Source organism: Myotis yumanensis, unplaced genomic scaffold (assembly GCF_028538775.1).
Source record: "Myotis yumanensis isolate MYYU_CA2020_CCGP unplaced genomic scaffold, mMyoYum1.0.hap1 SCAF_16, whole genome shotgun sequence".
Taxonomy (NCBI): Eukaryota; Metazoa; Chordata; class Mammalia; order Chiroptera; family Vespertilionidae; genus Myotis; species Myotis yumanensis.
The window spans coordinates 3,254,825-3,273,277 of NW_027223767.1; the positions used below are offsets into that span (position 1 = coordinate 3,254,825).

Sequence of the window (18,453 nt, forward strand, 5' to 3'; positions counted from 1 at the left end):
AAATAAATTTAAACAAGAAATACCATCAAAATTCTTCTTAGAACCCTTGTATGCTTCTCAGGACTTCCATGCATTATCAGAAATTTGAGAAAGACATGGCCACACAGCCGGATTTGCATTCCAGATTCACCATTGACAAGCCGCTTTGTCAAATTTTTCTTCTAAAATATCGGAGTTTTGCCTGGCTAGTGTGGGTCAGTGGTTGAGCATCATCCTATGAACCAGGAGGTCACTGTTCGATTCCCAGTGAGGGCACATGCCCGGGTTGCCAGCTCAATCCCCAGTGGGGGGCATGCAGAAGGCAGCTAATCAATGATTCTCCCTCATCATTGATGTTTCTAACTCTCTCTTCCTCTCCCTTCCTCTCTGAACTCAATAAAAATATATCTTAAAAAAATATTGGAGTTTTGTGGAAAACTCAATTAGATAATGTTTTTAAGACGATATTTACTGTGGAGTTATGTCATACATGTATTTTCTTGTAGAAATTATTCATTATTGTCATAGTTTCACTTGCTGGTGGTGGATGGAAACCCGCCTCCTCATTGTTGTTTTAAACATGGCCCCTAAGCAAGGGTAGCCGTTTCAACTGAGATGCACCTGAAGAAAGAAGCTAAATGCCGTAAAAAACGAATGCATTAGGCTAATTGAAAGATGGTATATTTGTATTCAGCTGTATTTACAAAACATGTAAGCTGTATTCGGTGTTTGGGGTTGACCTTAGAACCTAACATCTGTCTTAGGCGTCAGCAGCTAGCCTTGAACAAATGTTTACTCAAATAGTGGTACCTTGCAACTTCTCATTTAATGTATTTGCTGTAATACACCCACCTGTCTCTATGTTTAAATGCTTCTTAATATCTTTTATACAATATAGAGTTCTCATTCTTCCTTGGAAAAGTGGAAATGTAATACAGTTAACCCTTGAACAACACTGGTATTAGGGCACAGTTGAGAATCTGTGAATTTTGACTCCCTTAAAACTTAACTACGCCTAGCCTACTGTTGACTGGAATCCTTTCCAATAACATGAACAGTCAAGTAACACATCTTTTGTATGTATAGGTATTATATACTCTATTCTAACAATAAAGTAAAGCTAGAGAAAAAAATTAAGAAAATCATAAGGAGAAAATATATTTTTCTCTATACATACTTTCCTCTGTATTTATTGAAAACTAGAGGCCCAGTGCACAAAAATTTGTGCAGTCGGGGAGGGTTCCCTCAACCCGGCCTGTGCCCTCTCGCAGTCTGGGGCCCCTCAGGGGATGTCCACCTGCTGGTTTAGGCCCGTTCCCCAGGGGATCGGGCCTAAGCTGGCAGTCAGACATCCCTCTGGCAGCCCAGGAGACCTCGGGGAATGTCCACTTGCCAGCGGGGAGCAGGCCTAAGCTGCAGTCAGACATCCTTAGCACTGCTGAGGAGGCAGGAGAGGCTCCCGCCACCACCGCTGTGCTGGCAGCCGTCAGCCTGGCTTGTGGCTGAGCAGAGCTCCCCTGTGGGAGTGCACTGACCACCAGAGGGCAGCTCCTTCATTGAGCGTCTGCCCCCGGTGGTCAGTGTGTGTCATAGTGACCAGTCATTCCCATTCGTTCTGCCATTAGGGTCAATTTGCATATTACCCTTTTATTATAGAGGCCTGGTGCATGGGTGGGGGCTGGCTGATTTGCCCTGAAGGGTGTCCTGGATCAGGGTGGGGGTCCCTCTGGGGTGCCTGGCCAGCCTGGGTGAGGGGCTGAGGGCCGTTTTCAGTCTGGCCACACCCCCTTCAGGATGGGGAGGTCCTGCTGGGGTGCCTGGCCAGCCTGGGTGAGGGGCTGATGGCTGTTTTCAGGCTGGCCACGCCCCCCAGCAACCCAAGCTCCCGGCCTCTCCTTTTTCTTTTCTTTTCTTTTTTTTTCCAGTGCCTCCTTGAGCAGAAGCCAGTGGGCTGGAAGCAGGTACCTTGGATTTATTTATCTTCTATAATTGAAACTTTGTAGCCTTGAGCAGAGCCCAGGGCCAGCCAGGGCAGGTGGGAAGCTTGGCTTCCTCCATTGCCGGGGGCAACCCAAACCTCCTGCTCGCTCCAGCTCCATGGCCGCCACCATCTTAGTTGGGTTAATTTGCATACTCGCTCCTGATTGGCTGGTGGGTGTAGCATAGTGATGGAGTGATGGTTAATTTGCATCTTTCTCTTTTATTAGTGTAGATAATCCACGTCTAACTGGACCTGTACTATGCAAACCCATGATCAGGCGTCAAATCTACTTCATTTATTAATGGTGTTGTTACTGGTTGATCCCAAATAATTCTAAGACAGACTGGTGTAATGAATTTCAAGCCTGTCTATGATTAAAATACTAACTGTTCTTCAATTCAGGCTTTGTAAGTCCGCGCGCGCGCACACACACACACACACACACACACACACATATATATATCACTGTTATGTAACATGGTTAGTATTTAGACCAGTAGCTTCTCTAATCCACTTAAACCTGTAGAGTTTTCTCATACTGACTCTTGTTCTAGTCTGTGGACTGATTGGGTCTTTGGCTATCTGAAGGCACAGGGACTGAGAACTATTCTTGAAGTCTTGCACTTTTCTAATAGAGTCTGAACGAGTTTTCTGACTTATCATTTGATCTTTTGAATCACTGAGAAACTTGGATAATTGAAGGGAATACTTCAGTAGATGTAGGGTTTTTATTTTGTCCTTATTATCAAGGAATGAAATGAAAATGAATTTTTTAAGTGATCTTCCTTTTAGGAGGGGTGCCCTAAGTTTCTACAAGGCCTTTTGGTAGCAAGTATTTATTTTTAATTTTAAAAAAAATTTTCAATTGTAGTTTACATTCAATTTTATTTTGTATTAGTTTCAGGTGTACAGTACAGTGGTTAGACAATCATATACTTTATAAAGTGGTCCCCTGATATTTCCAGTACCCAATTGGCACCATACATAGTGATTACAATGTTGTTGACTATATTTCCTATGCTGTAATTTACAGCCCCATATTTTATACCCACTAATCTGTACTTCTCAATCCCTTCACCTTGTTAACCCAGTCCTCCAACCCTCCTTCTCTCTGGCAACCATTAGTCTGTTTTCTGTATCTATTTATGTTTGTTTCTGTATTGTTTCTGTTTTGTTTGTTCCTTTATTTTGTTCATTAGATTCCACATATAAGTGAAGTTATATGGTATTTGTCTTTCTCTGACTGGCTTATTTCACTTAGCATAATACCCTGTGGGCCCATCCATGCTGTCACAACTGGTAAGATTTCATTCTTTTTTATACCGAGTAATATTCTTTGGTAAATATGTACCACAGCTCATGTATTGATGGGCACTTGGGTTGCTTCCATAGCTAGGCTATTGTAAATAGTGCTGCAGCCCTAACTGGTTTCTGCTCAGTGGATAGAGCGTTGGCCTGCAGACTGAAGGGACCCAGGTTCGAGTCCAGTCAAGGGCACATGCCCAGGCTGCGGGCTCGATCCCCAGTAGGGGGCATGCAGAAGGCAGCTAATCAATGATTCTCTCTTATCATTGATGTTTCTATCCCTCTCACTTCCTCTCTGAAATCAATAAAAACATATTTTAAAAAATAATGCTGCAATGAATATAGGGATCACATTCTTTTGAATTGTTTTTGATTTTCAGATATTTACCCAGAAGTGGAATTGCTATGTCATAAGACAGTTCCATTTTAACTTTTTTAGGAAACTCCATACAGTTTTCCATAGTGGCTGCACCAAACTGCATTCCCACCAGCAGTGCATGAGGGTTCCCTTTTCTCCACATCCTTGTCAGCACTTGTTTGTTGATTCTGACAGGTGTGAGGTGATATCATTTAAAAATGGGCAAAGGACCTAAATAGACACTTCTCCAAAGAGGACATACTGAGGCCAAGAGACATGAAAAGACTCTCCATGTCACTAACCATCAGAGATGCAAATTAAAACCATAATGAGTTGGCAAGTTGTTTAAATGGATGGGTAAGAGCCCACTTTGTTTCTCACCTGCCTGAGAATGTCTGGGACAGAAATAGGAGATATTTTTTCGGCTCCTACCTAACCTGATGTTACTCTCTTTCTGCACATACACCACTTAATTTTATACTGTGTAACACATGGGGAAAATAAAATAAGAAACCAAGCCCATTCCATAAAGTAATAATTAAACCCAACCCCCTACCAGTTTCTGAAATGCCTACTCTTTTCTTCCAAAGATGTCATAAGTTTGCTGATTTTTTTTTTCCACCCAAAAGAAGGGGCCACGGAGAGGAAAGTGTAGAGCAGTGTGATGTAAGTGTTTTAAGTTCTGTTTCACTTAAATTCATTCTGTTCACGTTGATTGCAGATCTGCAGGGGAAAGCTTTGAGAATTAAGGACAAGTAAATTCAATTGCAGAAGCTTATGAGTAGCTAGATTCATTTAAAAAAAATATCAGCAAGTAAATATTTTAAACTTTCACTGACCTTATTAAAATATACTCCTAGAAATATTCTTTTTGAGCCATTCTCATAAATTAGTCATCATCTTGCAAACAATTTGATATAATAAAAAGAGCAGTGGTTCAGAAAGTAGGAGATTGGGAGGTCATTCCCAGGGAGATTAAATGACAATGCTAACATCCGCTGGGTGGGGAAGCTGTGCTCTGGGTGAGGAAGCCGTGCGTGAGAGGGTTGAATCTGATGATCTATCTTTAAAACACTTCAATGAGTCTGTGCTTGAATTCAGAAACCACATTCAGAACTTGCCAGGAAAGCTTGGATGGGAGTAGAAGCTTCGCCTTGTGCAGAATCGCAGTGTTACTTGTTCTAGAATACCATTCCCGTCTGGCTCCTGGAGGGCAAATGGTGTAGGAGTCAGGATTCTGCTGTAATAATAGATCATTGCCTGGTTAGTTGAGCAGGAAGGTATTAAATGGCTTGCAGGATTGTTGGGAGGCTGACGACAGATTCTAGCGGAGCTTCCAGGGACAACTCCTCAAAGTCACAGCGCAGGACGGAGTGACCAGGGCACTGCTACCTCACTGTGAATGGGAGCTTTAGCCCGGGGATCCCTACCGTAGGGAGCCTGAGCGTGGGGAGCCTGAGCATGGGGAGCCTGAGCATGGGGAGCCTGCCTGGCAGGCGGCTCACCTCTGCTGCAGCCTGCCTCAGCCCGAGGACTCCATCCCTCTTCCCCAGCGCCGTCCACTCCAGGCCAGGCCACATCTTGCCGACTGGTGGACCCTAAATCACACCTGAAATCCTAGTTGCAGGGAGTCCTGAGGTGTCATCTTCCCAACCTTTGTGGTCCAGGTGGGGTCTGGGACACAGGGACAAGCCAATTTACTGTTATCACCATGGACAGTAAACTAAGTATTTATGATGAATAATATTTGTGTATTTTTTTTTACAGTTTACAGAATAGACTCACATTTTTTTTATTTCTACATCTTAAAGTACTATTTCTGGCCATTCCCAAGAAAACATCGCTGATAAAAATTGAGAGCAGCACCTACCTTATTTCCAAAGACACAAATGGTGCAGAACAAGATTTCACATGTGGACTCTCCTTCCAGATCCGTGTATCTCCTCCACATCTGTTCTGTTCTCTTCCGCGTCTTTCCCCACGAACACCCTCCACCTTTGCGACTGACTTGCTCTTTGCCGTGCAGACCTGTGCGTGCGGAGTCGGAGCCCGAGGCTGATGCCCCCGGCCGCTGGCCCGGCGTCTTTGTCAGCAGAGCCTCCACAGCGCCTTTGGAGCCCGCGACCACCGTGAAGTCCCTTATCAAGTCCTTTGACTTGGGACACCCAGGTATTTAATCGTTTTGTTTTATAAGCAAAACTCAATTCAGACCAAGGCCCCAAATATCAAGCCTGTCTCTACTCTGCACTGACCCCAAATTGACACAACCACAAGGGTTCTTCTAGATCAGCGGTTCTCAACCTGTGGGTCATGAGCCCTTTGGCGGTCGAACGACCCTTTCACAGGGGTCGCCTAAGACCATCCTGCATATCAGATATTTACATGACGATTCATAACAGTAGCAACATTACAGTTATGAAGTAGCAACGAAAATAATTTTATGGTTGGGTCACAACATGAGGAACTGTATTTAAAGGGCCAGAAGGTTGAGAACCACTGTTCTAGATCGTTCCACAGGAAGCCTCTGTACAGGAAAGACATGCTGCAGCTGCAGTGAGCTGGCCATGGGCAGTCTCCCTCCCCACCTCCTTGCCTGCTCCTGCCTCCTCACCTTCCTTTTCCGCTCTGTCCATAAAAATCAGGTCACTGTTGTTTTATTTGCCTTCTGTGGTCTGCGGTCAGCCAGAGCCTTCACCTCCTAGGAAGTGAGGCCTTGCCTCCTGGGGGTCGGCGCGCTGGTTGGTGCCCTGGCCCTCCTCATCCTGCAACATGCAGTTGGACTTTTCTGCACCTGGTCTTGTCTTACGTGGGACCCCCATGGGATCTGTCATTCCTGATTTTGTACAGCCCACCTCTTTCTGGAAATGTCACCTTTCTCCACTGTTACCCACATATAAGAAAAAATGTATATCTATACTCTCTATACACATAAATATAAAAATAACAATGTATTTCTTCACTCAAGAAATATGCGTATGGTATTGGGAGACTGGAGTAATAGCTGATCTTAGGATGTTCTTAGTTATTTCCGTTAAAATAGTTTGCAGCTAAGTTAGATTAAGATTAGACTACAGATGTTGAAAGATAGGAAATCCCAGTGACTACATTCAGTCTATGAAGATGGGAAATGAATTAAAGGTTTATGCAAGAATTTTCCTGTTCCTTATTGTATTGGGTCCTCATGTGTGCTGTGTCTAAGAGCAACACTACTTTGTTCATTGCTCCCCTCTCACTGTCCAATTCAACACTCATCCACAGGGGAAAAGGAGAAAAGAGTAGACATAATACTTTATAAACAGCATGGCATACATTTTTAATCGCCAAAAAAGTAACAAATCAGGAACTATTATTTTTGATTTTGAACTCACCAACATATAAACATTTCCATCTCTTGCAGGTGGAGCTGGACAGAATGTTTCTGTCCATAAGCCCCCGAGAAGCCCCTTGAGCGGAATACCAGTGAGGACGGCCCCGGCAGCCGCTGTTTCTCCAATGCAGGTATAGAAGAGGATTGCGGGTGGGTGGTGGTCTGTGTCAGCGTGTGATAACTGTGTCTTCCACATGAGCAACAAAAGGGAGTAAAAACCAATTGGTTTATTTTTTGAGGCAGGTTAAACATTTTTAATAAACCTAAAGTAGTAATAGTTTAACTTTCTTTTTTAAATATATTTTTTTGGATTTCAAAGAGGAAGGAAGAGGGAGAGATAGAAACATCAATGATGAGAGAGAATCATTTGTCGGCTGCCTCCTGCACGCCCACACTGGGGATCAAGCCCACAACCTAGGCATGTGCCCAACCCAGAATCGAACCATGATCTTCTGGTTCATAGGTCGATGCTCAACCACTGAGCTATGCCAGCCGGGCAATACTAGTTTAATTTTAATTAAAATTTACACTTTTAATGCCTAATAAAGGTCCAAGAGAGACACTATAAACTTCATACAATTTTGGTAACTTCTTTTATCCCGTAAGATGACACTTGAAGTTTTCAATTAAATGAAGATTGTAATTTTTACTAGAAATGAACATTGAACTAGATGTTTTTCTCAAAGAATTGTTTTTTCTAAAATGCCCTCAGAGGGAATGTTTACAATTTATAAATTCTTAGGAGCTCACTAGATGCAACCTGCCATCTATGCTGTTTTCTGATGGATTCAGACCAAAGCTTCTTGGCATTTTCTAAGACCAGGGTTTTTCTTTTATATATGTTTGTTTGTTTGTTTATTTATTTATTTTTAAAAAACACTTTTTAAAAAATAATTATTGTTGAAAGTATTACATATGTCTCCCATTTCCCCCCATTGACCCCTGCCCCCCTCCGGCCCACCCCACTCCCTGCCCCAGGCCTTCAGCACCCTATTGTCTGTGTCCATGGGCCATGCATATGTGCATACAAGGTCTTTAGTTGGTTACCTCCCACCACTCACCTCCCCCCGCCTTCCCTCCGAGATTCTGCACTCTGTTCCATGCTTCCATGTCTCCGGATCCACTCCGTTCATTAGTTTATTTTGTTACTTAGATTCCACATGAGTGAGATCATGTGATACTTGTCTTTCTCTGACTGGCTTATTTCACTTAGCATGATACTCTCCAGGTCCCTCCATGCTGTCTCAAAGGGTAAGAGATCCTTCTTTTTTACTGCTGCATAGTATCCCATGGTGTAAATGTACCACAGCCTTTTTATCCACTCATCTGCTGATGGGCACTTGGGCTGTTTCCATACTTAGCTATTGTAAATTGCACTGCTATGAACATAAGGGTGCATACATTCTTTCTGATTGTGTTTTGGTTTCTTAGGATATATTCACAGAAGTGGGATCACTGGGTCAAATGTCAGTTCCATATTTAATTTTTTGAGGAAACTCCATACTGTTTCCACAGTGGCTGCACCAGTCTGCATTCCCACCAGCAGTGCACTAGGGTTCCCTTTTCTCCATATCCTCACCAGCACTTGTCATTTGATTTGTTGATGGTAGCCATTCTGACAGGCATGAGGTGATACCTCATTATTTTAATTTGCATCTTGCTGATGATCAGTGACTTGGAGCATTTTTCCATATGTCTCTTGGCCATCTGTATGTCCTCTTTGGAGAAGTGTCTATTTAGGACCTTTGCCCATTTTTTAATTGGATTGTTTGTTATTCCTTTTGTTAAGTTGTATGAGTTCCTTATATATTTTGGATATTAACCCTTTATCAGATGTATCATTGCCAAATATTTCCTCCCATACAGTGGGCTCCCTTTTCATTTTTATGGTTTCTTTTGCTGTGCAGAAGCTTCTTATTTTGATGTAGTCCCATTTGTTTGTTTTATCCCTAGTTTCCTTTGCCCTAGGAGATGAATCTGTAAACATATTGCTATGAGAGGTGTCTGAGATTTTGGCTGCCTATGGTTTCTTCTGGGATTTTTATGGTCCCTGACTTACATTCAAGTCTTTTATCCATTTTGAGTTTATTCTTGTGTGTGTTGCTGGTCTAGTTACATTTATTTTTTGCCTTGTATCTGTCCAATTTTCTCAACACCATTTATTGAACAGACTGTATTGACTCCACTGTATGCTCTTGCCTCCTTTGTCAAATATTAACTGGGGTCTCTGTTCTGTTCCATTCATCTATATGCCTGTTCTTGTGCCAGTACCAGCCTGTTTTGAGTACAGTGGCTTTGTAGTATAATTTGAAATCTGGTATTGTGATTCCTCCATCTTTGTTTTTCTTCTTCTTCAAAATTGCTGCAGCTATTTGGGGTCTTTTTTTGATTCCATATAAGTTCCTGGAGTATTTGTTCTAGCACTGTGAAATATGCTGTTGGTATTTTAATAGGGATTGCATTGAATCTGTAGATTGTCTTGGGTAGTATGGACATTTTAATGATGTTAATTATACCAGTCCATGAACATGGAATACTCTTCCACTTGTTTACATCTTCTTCTATCTCTATTTTCAAAGTCCTGTAGTTTTCCAACTACAAGTCTTTTACCTCCTTGGTTAAGTTTATTTCTAAGTATCTTACTTTTTTTGTGGCATGGTAAATGGGATTTTTTTGTTTGTTTGTTTCTCTTTCTGAGAATTCATTATCGGTATATAAAAAAAGATACCTATTTGTGGATGTTGATTTTATATTCTGCTTCATTGCTAAATTCCTTTATTAACTCTAGTAGTTTTTGGTAGAATCTTTAGGATTTTTTATATAAATATCATGTCATCTGGGAATAATGAGAGTTTTACTTCCTCCTTTCCAATTTGGATGCCTTTTATTTCTTCTTCTTTTTGTCTGATTGCTGTGGCTGGGACTTCCAGTACTATGTTGAATAAAAGTTGTGGAAGCAGACATCCCTGTCTTGTTCCTGTTCTTAGGGGAAATAGTTTTAGTTTTTGCCCACTGAGTTTGATGTTGGCTGTAGGTTTGTCATATAGGCCTTTATCATGTTAAGATATGCTCCCTCTTTTCCCATTTTGCTGAGAGTTTTTATCAAAAATGGATGTTAGAATTTGTCGAATGCTTTATCTGCATCTACTTGTTATGATCATGTGATTTTTGACTTTCAATTTGTTTATGTGATACATCGCATTTGTTGATTTGCATTGTTTATTGAATATTGTACCAGCCTCGTATCCCTGGAATAAATCCCAGTTGGTCATGGTGTATGATCTTTTCAATATATTGCTGGATCTGATTTGCTAATATTTTGTTGAGGATTTTAGCATCTGTGTTCATCAGGGATATTGGCCTGTAATTCTTTCTTTGTAGTGTCTTTATCTGGTTTTGGAATGAGGATAATGCTGGCCTCATTAAAGAAGCTTGGAAGTGTTCCTTCCTTTTTAAGACCAGGGCTTTTGATGTGATAAATAACATGCAGCACTCTGCTTCTCCTACACTAAGATCGATGCTGTCATTAACAGGTACCCTTTCCTGGTGTCAGAATTTTAAAAAGATTCCCAGGTGATTCTAATGTGCAGCCGAGGTCGAGAACCACTGCTATAGATAATATTAAAAATATATCTAAATGTGCAATTCTTTGTCCAAAAAATGAGCATGTTCAAAAATTAAATGAAGAAAATTTGGATATACTCGATGGAGATTTTCACACATATTTGAGTGATGATTCCATTGATTCAACAGATGATGCTGAAAAGGAAAATTTTTCCATCGAATTTCTTAATAGTATTCCTCCTTTGGGAATGCTGTGTCATAAATTAAAATTGAAAGTGGGTGCAATCATCATGCTATTGAGAAATCTCAATAGTAAATGGGGTCTTTGTAATGGTACCAGATTTATTATCAAAAGATTATGACCTAACATTATCAAAGCTGAAGTATTAACAGGATCTGCAGAGGGAGAGGTTGTTCTGATTCCAAGAATTAATTTCTCCCATCTGACACTGGCCTCCCATTTAAATTGATTCGACGACGGTTTCCTGTGATGCCAGCATTTGTGATGACTATTAATAAATCACAAGGACAAACTCTAGACAGAGTAGGCATATTCCTACCTGAACCGTTTTTGCACATGGTCAGTTACATGTTGCTTTCTCTCAAGTTTGAAGAGCATGTGATGTTACAGTTAAAGTTCTAAAGACTTCATCACAAGGGAAATTAGTCAAGCACTCTGAAAGTGTTTTCACTCTTAATGTGGTGTACAGGGAGATATTAGAATAAGTTGAATCACTTTATCAGTCATTGTTTGCATCACTGTTGTTTTTATATCATATTTTTGTTGTTCTCATATCATGTTTTTGTCATTTTTATATCATGCCTCTGTTATTATTATATCCTTTTGTTACTGTTTATTTATTAATAAATCTATATATTATTTTCATATACATTTTACTAATTTCCTTTATTAATTTCCTTTCATCTCTCACACTTCTATTATAGAGAAAGGGCAAATAGCAATATTAAAATATCTCCGCTAATTAATTCCCTTTTTAAAAAAAAATATTTTATTGATTTTTTTACAGAGAGGAAGGGAGAGGGATAGAGAGTTAGAAACATCGATGAGAGAGAAACATCGATCAGCTGCCTCCTGCACACTCCCCACTGGAGATGTGCCCGAAACCAAGGTACATGCCCTTGACCAGAATCGAACCTGGGACCCTTGAGGCTGCAGGCCGATGCTCTATCCACTGAGCCAAACCAGTTAGGGCAATTAATTCCCTTTTAATGTGCACGAATTTTGTGCCCTGGGCTACTAATCTTTTCATATATCTGTTAGCCATTAAGAAGCAGTGTTTTTACACATATCCTTGAATATGCATAGAATATTCCAGGAAGATATTCACAAAGCTGATTAATAATATTTACACCTGCCCAGTCAGTGTGGCTCAGTGTTTGAGCATCGACCCATGAATCAAGAAGTCATGGTTGGATTCCCGGTCAGGGCACATGCCCGGGTTGCGGGCTCCATCCCTAGTGTGGGGTGTGCAGGAGTCAGCCAATCAGTGATTCTCATCATTGATATTTCCCTCACTCCATCTTCTTTCCTCTCTCTAAAATCAATAAAAAACTTTTTAAAAAATTAAATAAAATAATGATTACCCCCAGGGAGAGGAACAGGAAAGGCAGACTTCCCTTTAGCTACGTGTCTTCTCTGGACCTTTTGAGGATCATGCCAAGTGCATTTATTGTCTTTTCACACTAATACGTTGTTGTAAAAGCTCCTCTGGTGACTCTGATGAGCTTGAGAACCGTGTACATACATGTGCACACACCTGGCCTGAGCTGGTCCTGATGTCACAAGTTCACCTGTGCTGCTGTGCCCTTTGGTTTTGTAGAGGCACTCAACCTACAGCGGCGTTCGCCCAGCCAGCAAAGGAGTGGCCCAGCGCTTGGACCTTCCCGACCTTCCCCTCTCAGGTAAATCGTCTTCAACGTGATCACTTACTTTTTTGTGGGGTTCCCTTTTCTTAGCATGAACCAAGCTTAGAAAAATAGTCCGTGGCGTTTATTCCAGACGATTTCAAGCTCTCAGGGTGTGTGATGAGGGGTGAGAGCCTGCTTCCTGCGCGGTACCCTTCTCCCTGTCAGGGCTCCGGAGCAGCGTCCGGCTGTGGGAGCTGTGTGTGAGAGTGTGTGTGTGTGTGTGTGTGTGTGTGTGTGAGTGTGTGTGTGTGTGTGTGTGTGTTTGTTTTATACTGAATCTCAGGAAAATAAAGTATTTTAAGAAAAAACTTAGATCTGATTCTGACAGTCTATTGCTTCCATAATTTCTAAAATATGACTTTTGAGATATTTTTGTCTTAGAGAATAATCCTCAACCACGTATTGTTGAAAGTCACATCTTGACAAGGAAGTGCTGATTGTGGCTGTAGTCCTCAGTGTCACATGTTCACTCCTGCTATGCCTCCCCCGCTGAAAGCCACGCAGAGTTACGGGGCACTCGGTTACGGGGCACTCGGTTATGGGGCACACGCGTACAGGGCACTCGGTTACGGGGCACACGCTTACGGGGCACTCGGTTACGGGAAACACGGTTATGGGGAACACGCTTACGGGGCATTCAGTTACAGGGCACTCAGTTACGGGGCACACGCTTATGAGGCACTCGGTTACAGGGGACCCAGGAGTGGGACTGCTGGGTTTGAGCCTGGCACTGGCACCTGCAGCCTGGCTGTGGCCATGTTGTGCCACCTCTGTGCGGTGATCCCTCCTCTCCAAAGTGCAGAGAATGCTGTCTGCCCAGTAGACGGTTGCAGGGGTTGAGTGGACTTGGCCCCGGGGCCTAGTGCTGCAGCTCGGTCGCTCTTGTCACCGGGCCCACTGTCTCTGCACATTGGCTCACCTGCAGGACAGAGACCGTAGCAGCATGTGAAGGTTGTCCAGACTACACACCTGAGCCATTTATCTCTGTGTCTGCGTGGTCACTGTTATGAGGAAGCAAAAATGACAAGAACACTAACTGGCTATTTACTAAAGCCTGTCGGAAGGAGAGAAAGCCAAATATCGGATCGCATAGGTAGAAGTCCTTTGCTCTTAAGTTAAGATAGAACTTCTGTAACATGGTGTGAATAAAAGTACATTCCTACTGCACTTCTTTTGGTTCATGGTCACACCTGGACAGATTTAATTCTGAAAATAGTTGTTTCTATGAGATAAGTTTTACTCTTTGTAAGTTCTTTTACCTTGCTACCTTATTTTTTCCCTTCTGAGTTCTGTTTTCTTGTTCACGGAATTAAGGATTTTAGACTGAGATAAATACTGACATCGAGAATTTCAGGTTACCTGGGCCTGTGGGCTGCAGCTGACATGTGAGAGACCCAGCCCTGCGGAGATAGGGCCACACTGATTTTACACGGCTGCAGGACCAGGATGCGAGTTTTCCTCATCTTCTCCCCCACTGTGGCCTTTCGGTCATGAAGCTGGTGATTGCTCTGATTCACAGCTTCATAAAGGAATGATAAAGGCTTACAAAGGATTTCGCTTCATAGTAATGATGCCAGGAAGAAGGAAATGGCGACCAAGGACCAGTGGGTAGTCCAAGGTTGGCAGAGTGAGGAAAACAGAGAAGGGGTGAGTGAGGCCCAGAGCAGGTTGCTATTCCTGTGCCAACCGAGTGACCCTCCGAGGAATGGAGGGAGGTCAGGCAGAGCACTGGGCGCCTGCCGGCCTGCCTTCTGCGGGCTGAGCGGTGTGACGAGAGCAGCCTGCCTGCAGGCACAGTGCTGGGCGCTCAGGCTCGTGTGGCTTTGATTGTGGTAAATACCTATGACATAGTATTTATTATCTTAACCATTTCAACTGTAGTAGGTGAGCTTTTGGTCACAATATTTGTGTCTTTTCCGTTCTTTCAGCTTTAAAATTCCCATTTGTGTAGAGAAAGCCTTCTAATTGACCAGGTAAATGCTGACGCTGAGACCACAGCAGCCATTGCCTCCGAGTGACTAGTTCGTTGGCAACGCCCCGCTCCCCACCTGGCACTGTCTGCCCCACCTGGCACTGTCTGCCGGGTGCTTCTGTTTACTATCCGAGAAGGATTACATGTGAAAATTGCTTGCTTTCAGGCTGGACAACACTGAGTCATCAGAAACTGTAGAAATGGGATTAATGTGTGTTTTTGTTGTTTTCTTTAGTGGTGTAAACACTGTTTTCCCTGCTCTTCCAGCTCCCCATAATTGGTGGCTGTTAGGTGTACGAATAGTATTTTCTTCCACGACTATTTAAGGTGCCCGAGGAGGTGACTGAGGGCTCGCCTGTGGCACTGAGCAGGTAGCTTCATTCTCTGAGCTCTCCTTTCTTTTGTAAATACAAACTAGACTGCCCAGAATGTTCTCCCGCCGCCGGATGCCTTGGGGCCCATTAAGAAATGTCAGCTGGAATCAGCCTGCTTTGTTATCTGTTTTGACTCAGACAAATGTGACAGCAGAGAGGAGCCTGAAAAGACTTCCTTTTGCTTCTTTTTAGAAAGTCAGGCTTTTTCTCCTGTAAAATAATTGTCGTTCTTGGTTCCCAGCTCTGTCTGCTGCCACCTGTGACCTGATGGTCCTGATGGTCCCTTAGGCACCTTCCTAAGGGACAGGCTCTTAATAAGGGCGCAGGTCCAGCGCTCTGGTGCGTCTTGAAATTCTGAATGATTTCTAAAATGGGGATAATTTGGCATTAGTCCCTTTGAATTATATAGTCATCCCTGCCTGAGCAGTCCTTTCCAAAAAATATCACTTCCCTATTTGCATTTTTATTGCTTATCCAGAAACTATATCTGTCATCTATTCATATTGGAAATAAAATGAGAATTGTACTGTACAAACTCAGGCACCACGTTTTAAAAAGTGCGATGACCAGTCAGACCCTGTCCTTCCGGAGTAGTGATCGTGTTGTTGTGCACACAGGTCTTCTAAAGGGAAGAGCTGACGACCTGAAGCCAGACCCTTACCTCCGCAAGAGCCCCTCCCTGGAGTCGCTGAGCAGACCCCCGGCCCTGGGCTTCGGAAGCACGAGGCTGCTGAGCACGTCCACCGGGGGCTTGAGGCCACACAGCAAACTCAGGTACCGCGTTATAAACAGTGAGAAATCAGACAGACAGTGGGCCGATGCCCTTGGGTCTTCCTTCGTTTATGCCTTTTGTTACAGAATTTACCAGGCAACCAAAAAATACACAGGAGTACCCGGAGATACAGGAAAACCCCATTTATATCCAGATGTACTAGTACCGTGACTCAGGGGAGCCTGTTTCCAAATTTTGAGCAAACCAATATGGAGGAAGTTTTCTTTTTATACCCTTTGGCTTCTTTGTCCTCCAAATAAGGATCAGACTTCCGGACCTTTTGCGGGCTTTGCAAAAAGCCCCGGGTGTTGGGATGGCGCCAGCACTGATAACCCCCTCTGGGGGTTGTGTATGGTTCATGGTTTATGGCCTCTGTAAAATCTAAGTATTTAGGTAAATAGGTCTTGCAAGACCAGATAATTAGGGAAGGGGCAGGGACTAGATTATAGGCTAACAGGAATGTGCATTAAGGATATTGATTAACTAGGTACAGAGTCAGGCTGCTAGCTCCCTTCCCCCCAAAAAATGTCTTGTTTTCCTCATTATTCCCCGCCCCCCTTGATCCTCAAGCAGATTTTCAGCCTTGGGGAGTCAATAGAAGACTCAGAGCTAGGGAGTAGGGTGTTCAGCAACTTGAGTTTTTTTCATTTTTATTGCCCAAGAGATTGTGATGGCAGTCCAGAGATCTGGTCTGGAGTAACATCCGAGGCTTCAGGGCTTATTGATTCTCTCTATTAGCTGTTCTAAAACCTGTTGGCTTTCTTAGAGGAAGGGAGAGGGAGTCTATACAGGTTTCATTTTCGGCTTCAGAGCAGTTGGAGTGGTGAGAAGCACGTCATTCCTCATCACTTATGGTCACTGTATTTCTACACATATTTCCTGGATGAAAACAGTTAAGACCCAGTGCCTGCCTTCAGCAAGGGAGAGGCTCTGCACGGTAGATGCAGAGTGACGCGAGGGCTGTGGGGCAAGGAGCTAGCTGGTGCTTGGTGCTGCTGTTGGACCCGGAAGTCGGGGAGAGGAAGCAGTAGTTCTGCCGGCGCCTGCAGGGGTCCGCGCTCTGGCACAAGCAGGATGTGGTGTTAGTCAGTGAGACTGGACCTCGGGCTGCAGTGGTTGGGGAGTCTGGTGCGTGTGCGGTAGGCTTTCCGCCAGTATGGGCTGGGAGGTGGGTCCTTAGGACGTCACACAAGGAAAGGCTGGTGGGAGCCACAGTGCAAATGCCAATGTCAGATGCTGGCACTCATTTTGGTAAAGCAGTGGGAGCCACCAAGTGTGTGGAGGTCTGGTTTTGATGTGTGTAGTGGTAGTAGGACAGTAAACAGTGGCTGCAAGAAATGGGAGGGGTATTGCTAAGGCTGTTTAGAGGGTGCTTCAGCGGGAGGTGAGGGCTGGAGTGGGCGATGGAGTGGGCAAAGACCGCCGGGTGGGCACAAAAGGCTGTCTTTGCTTTCACAAATCTGCCACCGCTGTTATGCCCAGATTTCAAGATTCCCAAGAAACCACATCAGGGAGCCATCCAATCCGATGCAAAAGCATAAGAATCTGTATTTCAAGCTAGCTTGAGCTCTCCATCCACCAGACCCACCGACACCAAGGCAAACCGAGTGGCCGAGAGAGCCAACCCCGCCCAGAGACCGGTTATATAGGGGGGGGGTCGGAGTAAGGGGAGGAGAAAGGACTGTGCTCTGCCGATTGGCCAGGCGCAAGCCGGGTCCTGTTACACAGGATGTGGTCATATCTATGGCGCGCACTTCCCTTGATTGTCATTGGTTAGTTTAAAATCCCGGGCATGGCCAGCAGAGGCCTGGGCTTCCGGGAAGAAGGCCGCACGTGGCCCCAACATGGAGGATACAGGCAAGATGGAGGGCATAGCCCTCGCCCTTTCATTCCCCCCTTTGTCTTGGAACTTCCGGCTCAATCATGAGACGGACTGCATTTCTATTTCACCATTGCTAGAGGCCCGAACTGGGCATATTTTAACAAATGGTCTGGTGGAAGGGAAAGAAACCATTTTAGCTTTAACAACTTCTATTGAAATAGGATTTTTCTTCTTAAAATTCCTCCATGGCTATCAAAAAGCCAAATCAAGATTAATTTATCTACTGTTTTGATGTTTGCATAAACACAACAAGAATGGTAACTGACTACCGTTGCTGGAATCTCATGGTTGAATTTTAATGTGCCCCGTAGGGCCAGGAAGCCACGCCACCCAGCTGCCATCAGGCCCGCCTGCAGTATCTGCTGAGTTAGGTGAATCCCTCACCTGTAGCAACTCCACCTGAGCCCACGCTCCAGGCTTTAAGGCCCATCTCAGTAGCCCTCCTACTTGTTGCGGCCCAGAGTGTGTGGGGGTTCCGCAGGGACGCAGAGGCATCCTTACTGCTTCCCTTCTACTTTTACCAACCGCCAGTGATGGTAGGGCATCGGCCTGACATTCCAGCGCCAGCCATCTTCAGGGCTTCCAAGCAGGATACCAAGCTTTCTTCGTGGCATTCTTACTGGCTTCAAGTCTTTAGAGCTCAGACAGGGCTCTTTAAAACATGATACTCCAGTCAAAGTTTTCCATTAATAGAACCACTATTAGGAACCGGTCTTATTGAATCCATGCAAAGAAATGTATTGCCATGTTAGCATTGCCAAATTTCGGAGGAATTACATAAGAAAGACATACTGATCTACTCTAAGATTTTCTGATTTTCCTTGCCAATTCCTTTTAATTGTTGGCATTAAACTTTCTTTCTATGTATAACCATGCCTCAGATCTTCTATTCTAAACAGGCTTTTTTCAGACTACCCCTGACATGGGCATGGTCACAAAGGCCTGCAAGCAGTACACAGGCTGCCAACTG

General features: G+C 43.8%; 1 protein-coding gene across 6 annotated transcripts in view; it reads left to right on the forward strand.

Moving 5' to 3' along the window:
• Positions 1 to 18,453, forward strand: part of SPECC1 (sperm antigen with calponin homology and coiled-coil domains 1) — a 227,888-nt gene that overhangs the window by 165,484 nt on the left and 43,951 nt on the right. For all 6 annotated transcript variants that reach the window (XM_070395183.1, XM_070395187.1, XM_070395185.1 and 3 more), the window contains 4 exons: positions 5,650 to 5,792; positions 7,021 to 7,121; positions 12,396 to 12,477; positions 15,447 to 15,603. In XM_070395183.1, coding sequence (XP_070251284.1) covers positions 5,650 to 5,792; positions 7,021 to 7,121; positions 12,396 to 12,477; positions 15,447 to 15,603 — 483 coding nt within the window. The remainder of the gene's footprint in view (positions 1 to 5,649; positions 5,793 to 7,020; positions 7,122 to 12,395; positions 12,478 to 15,446; positions 15,604 to 18,453) is intronic.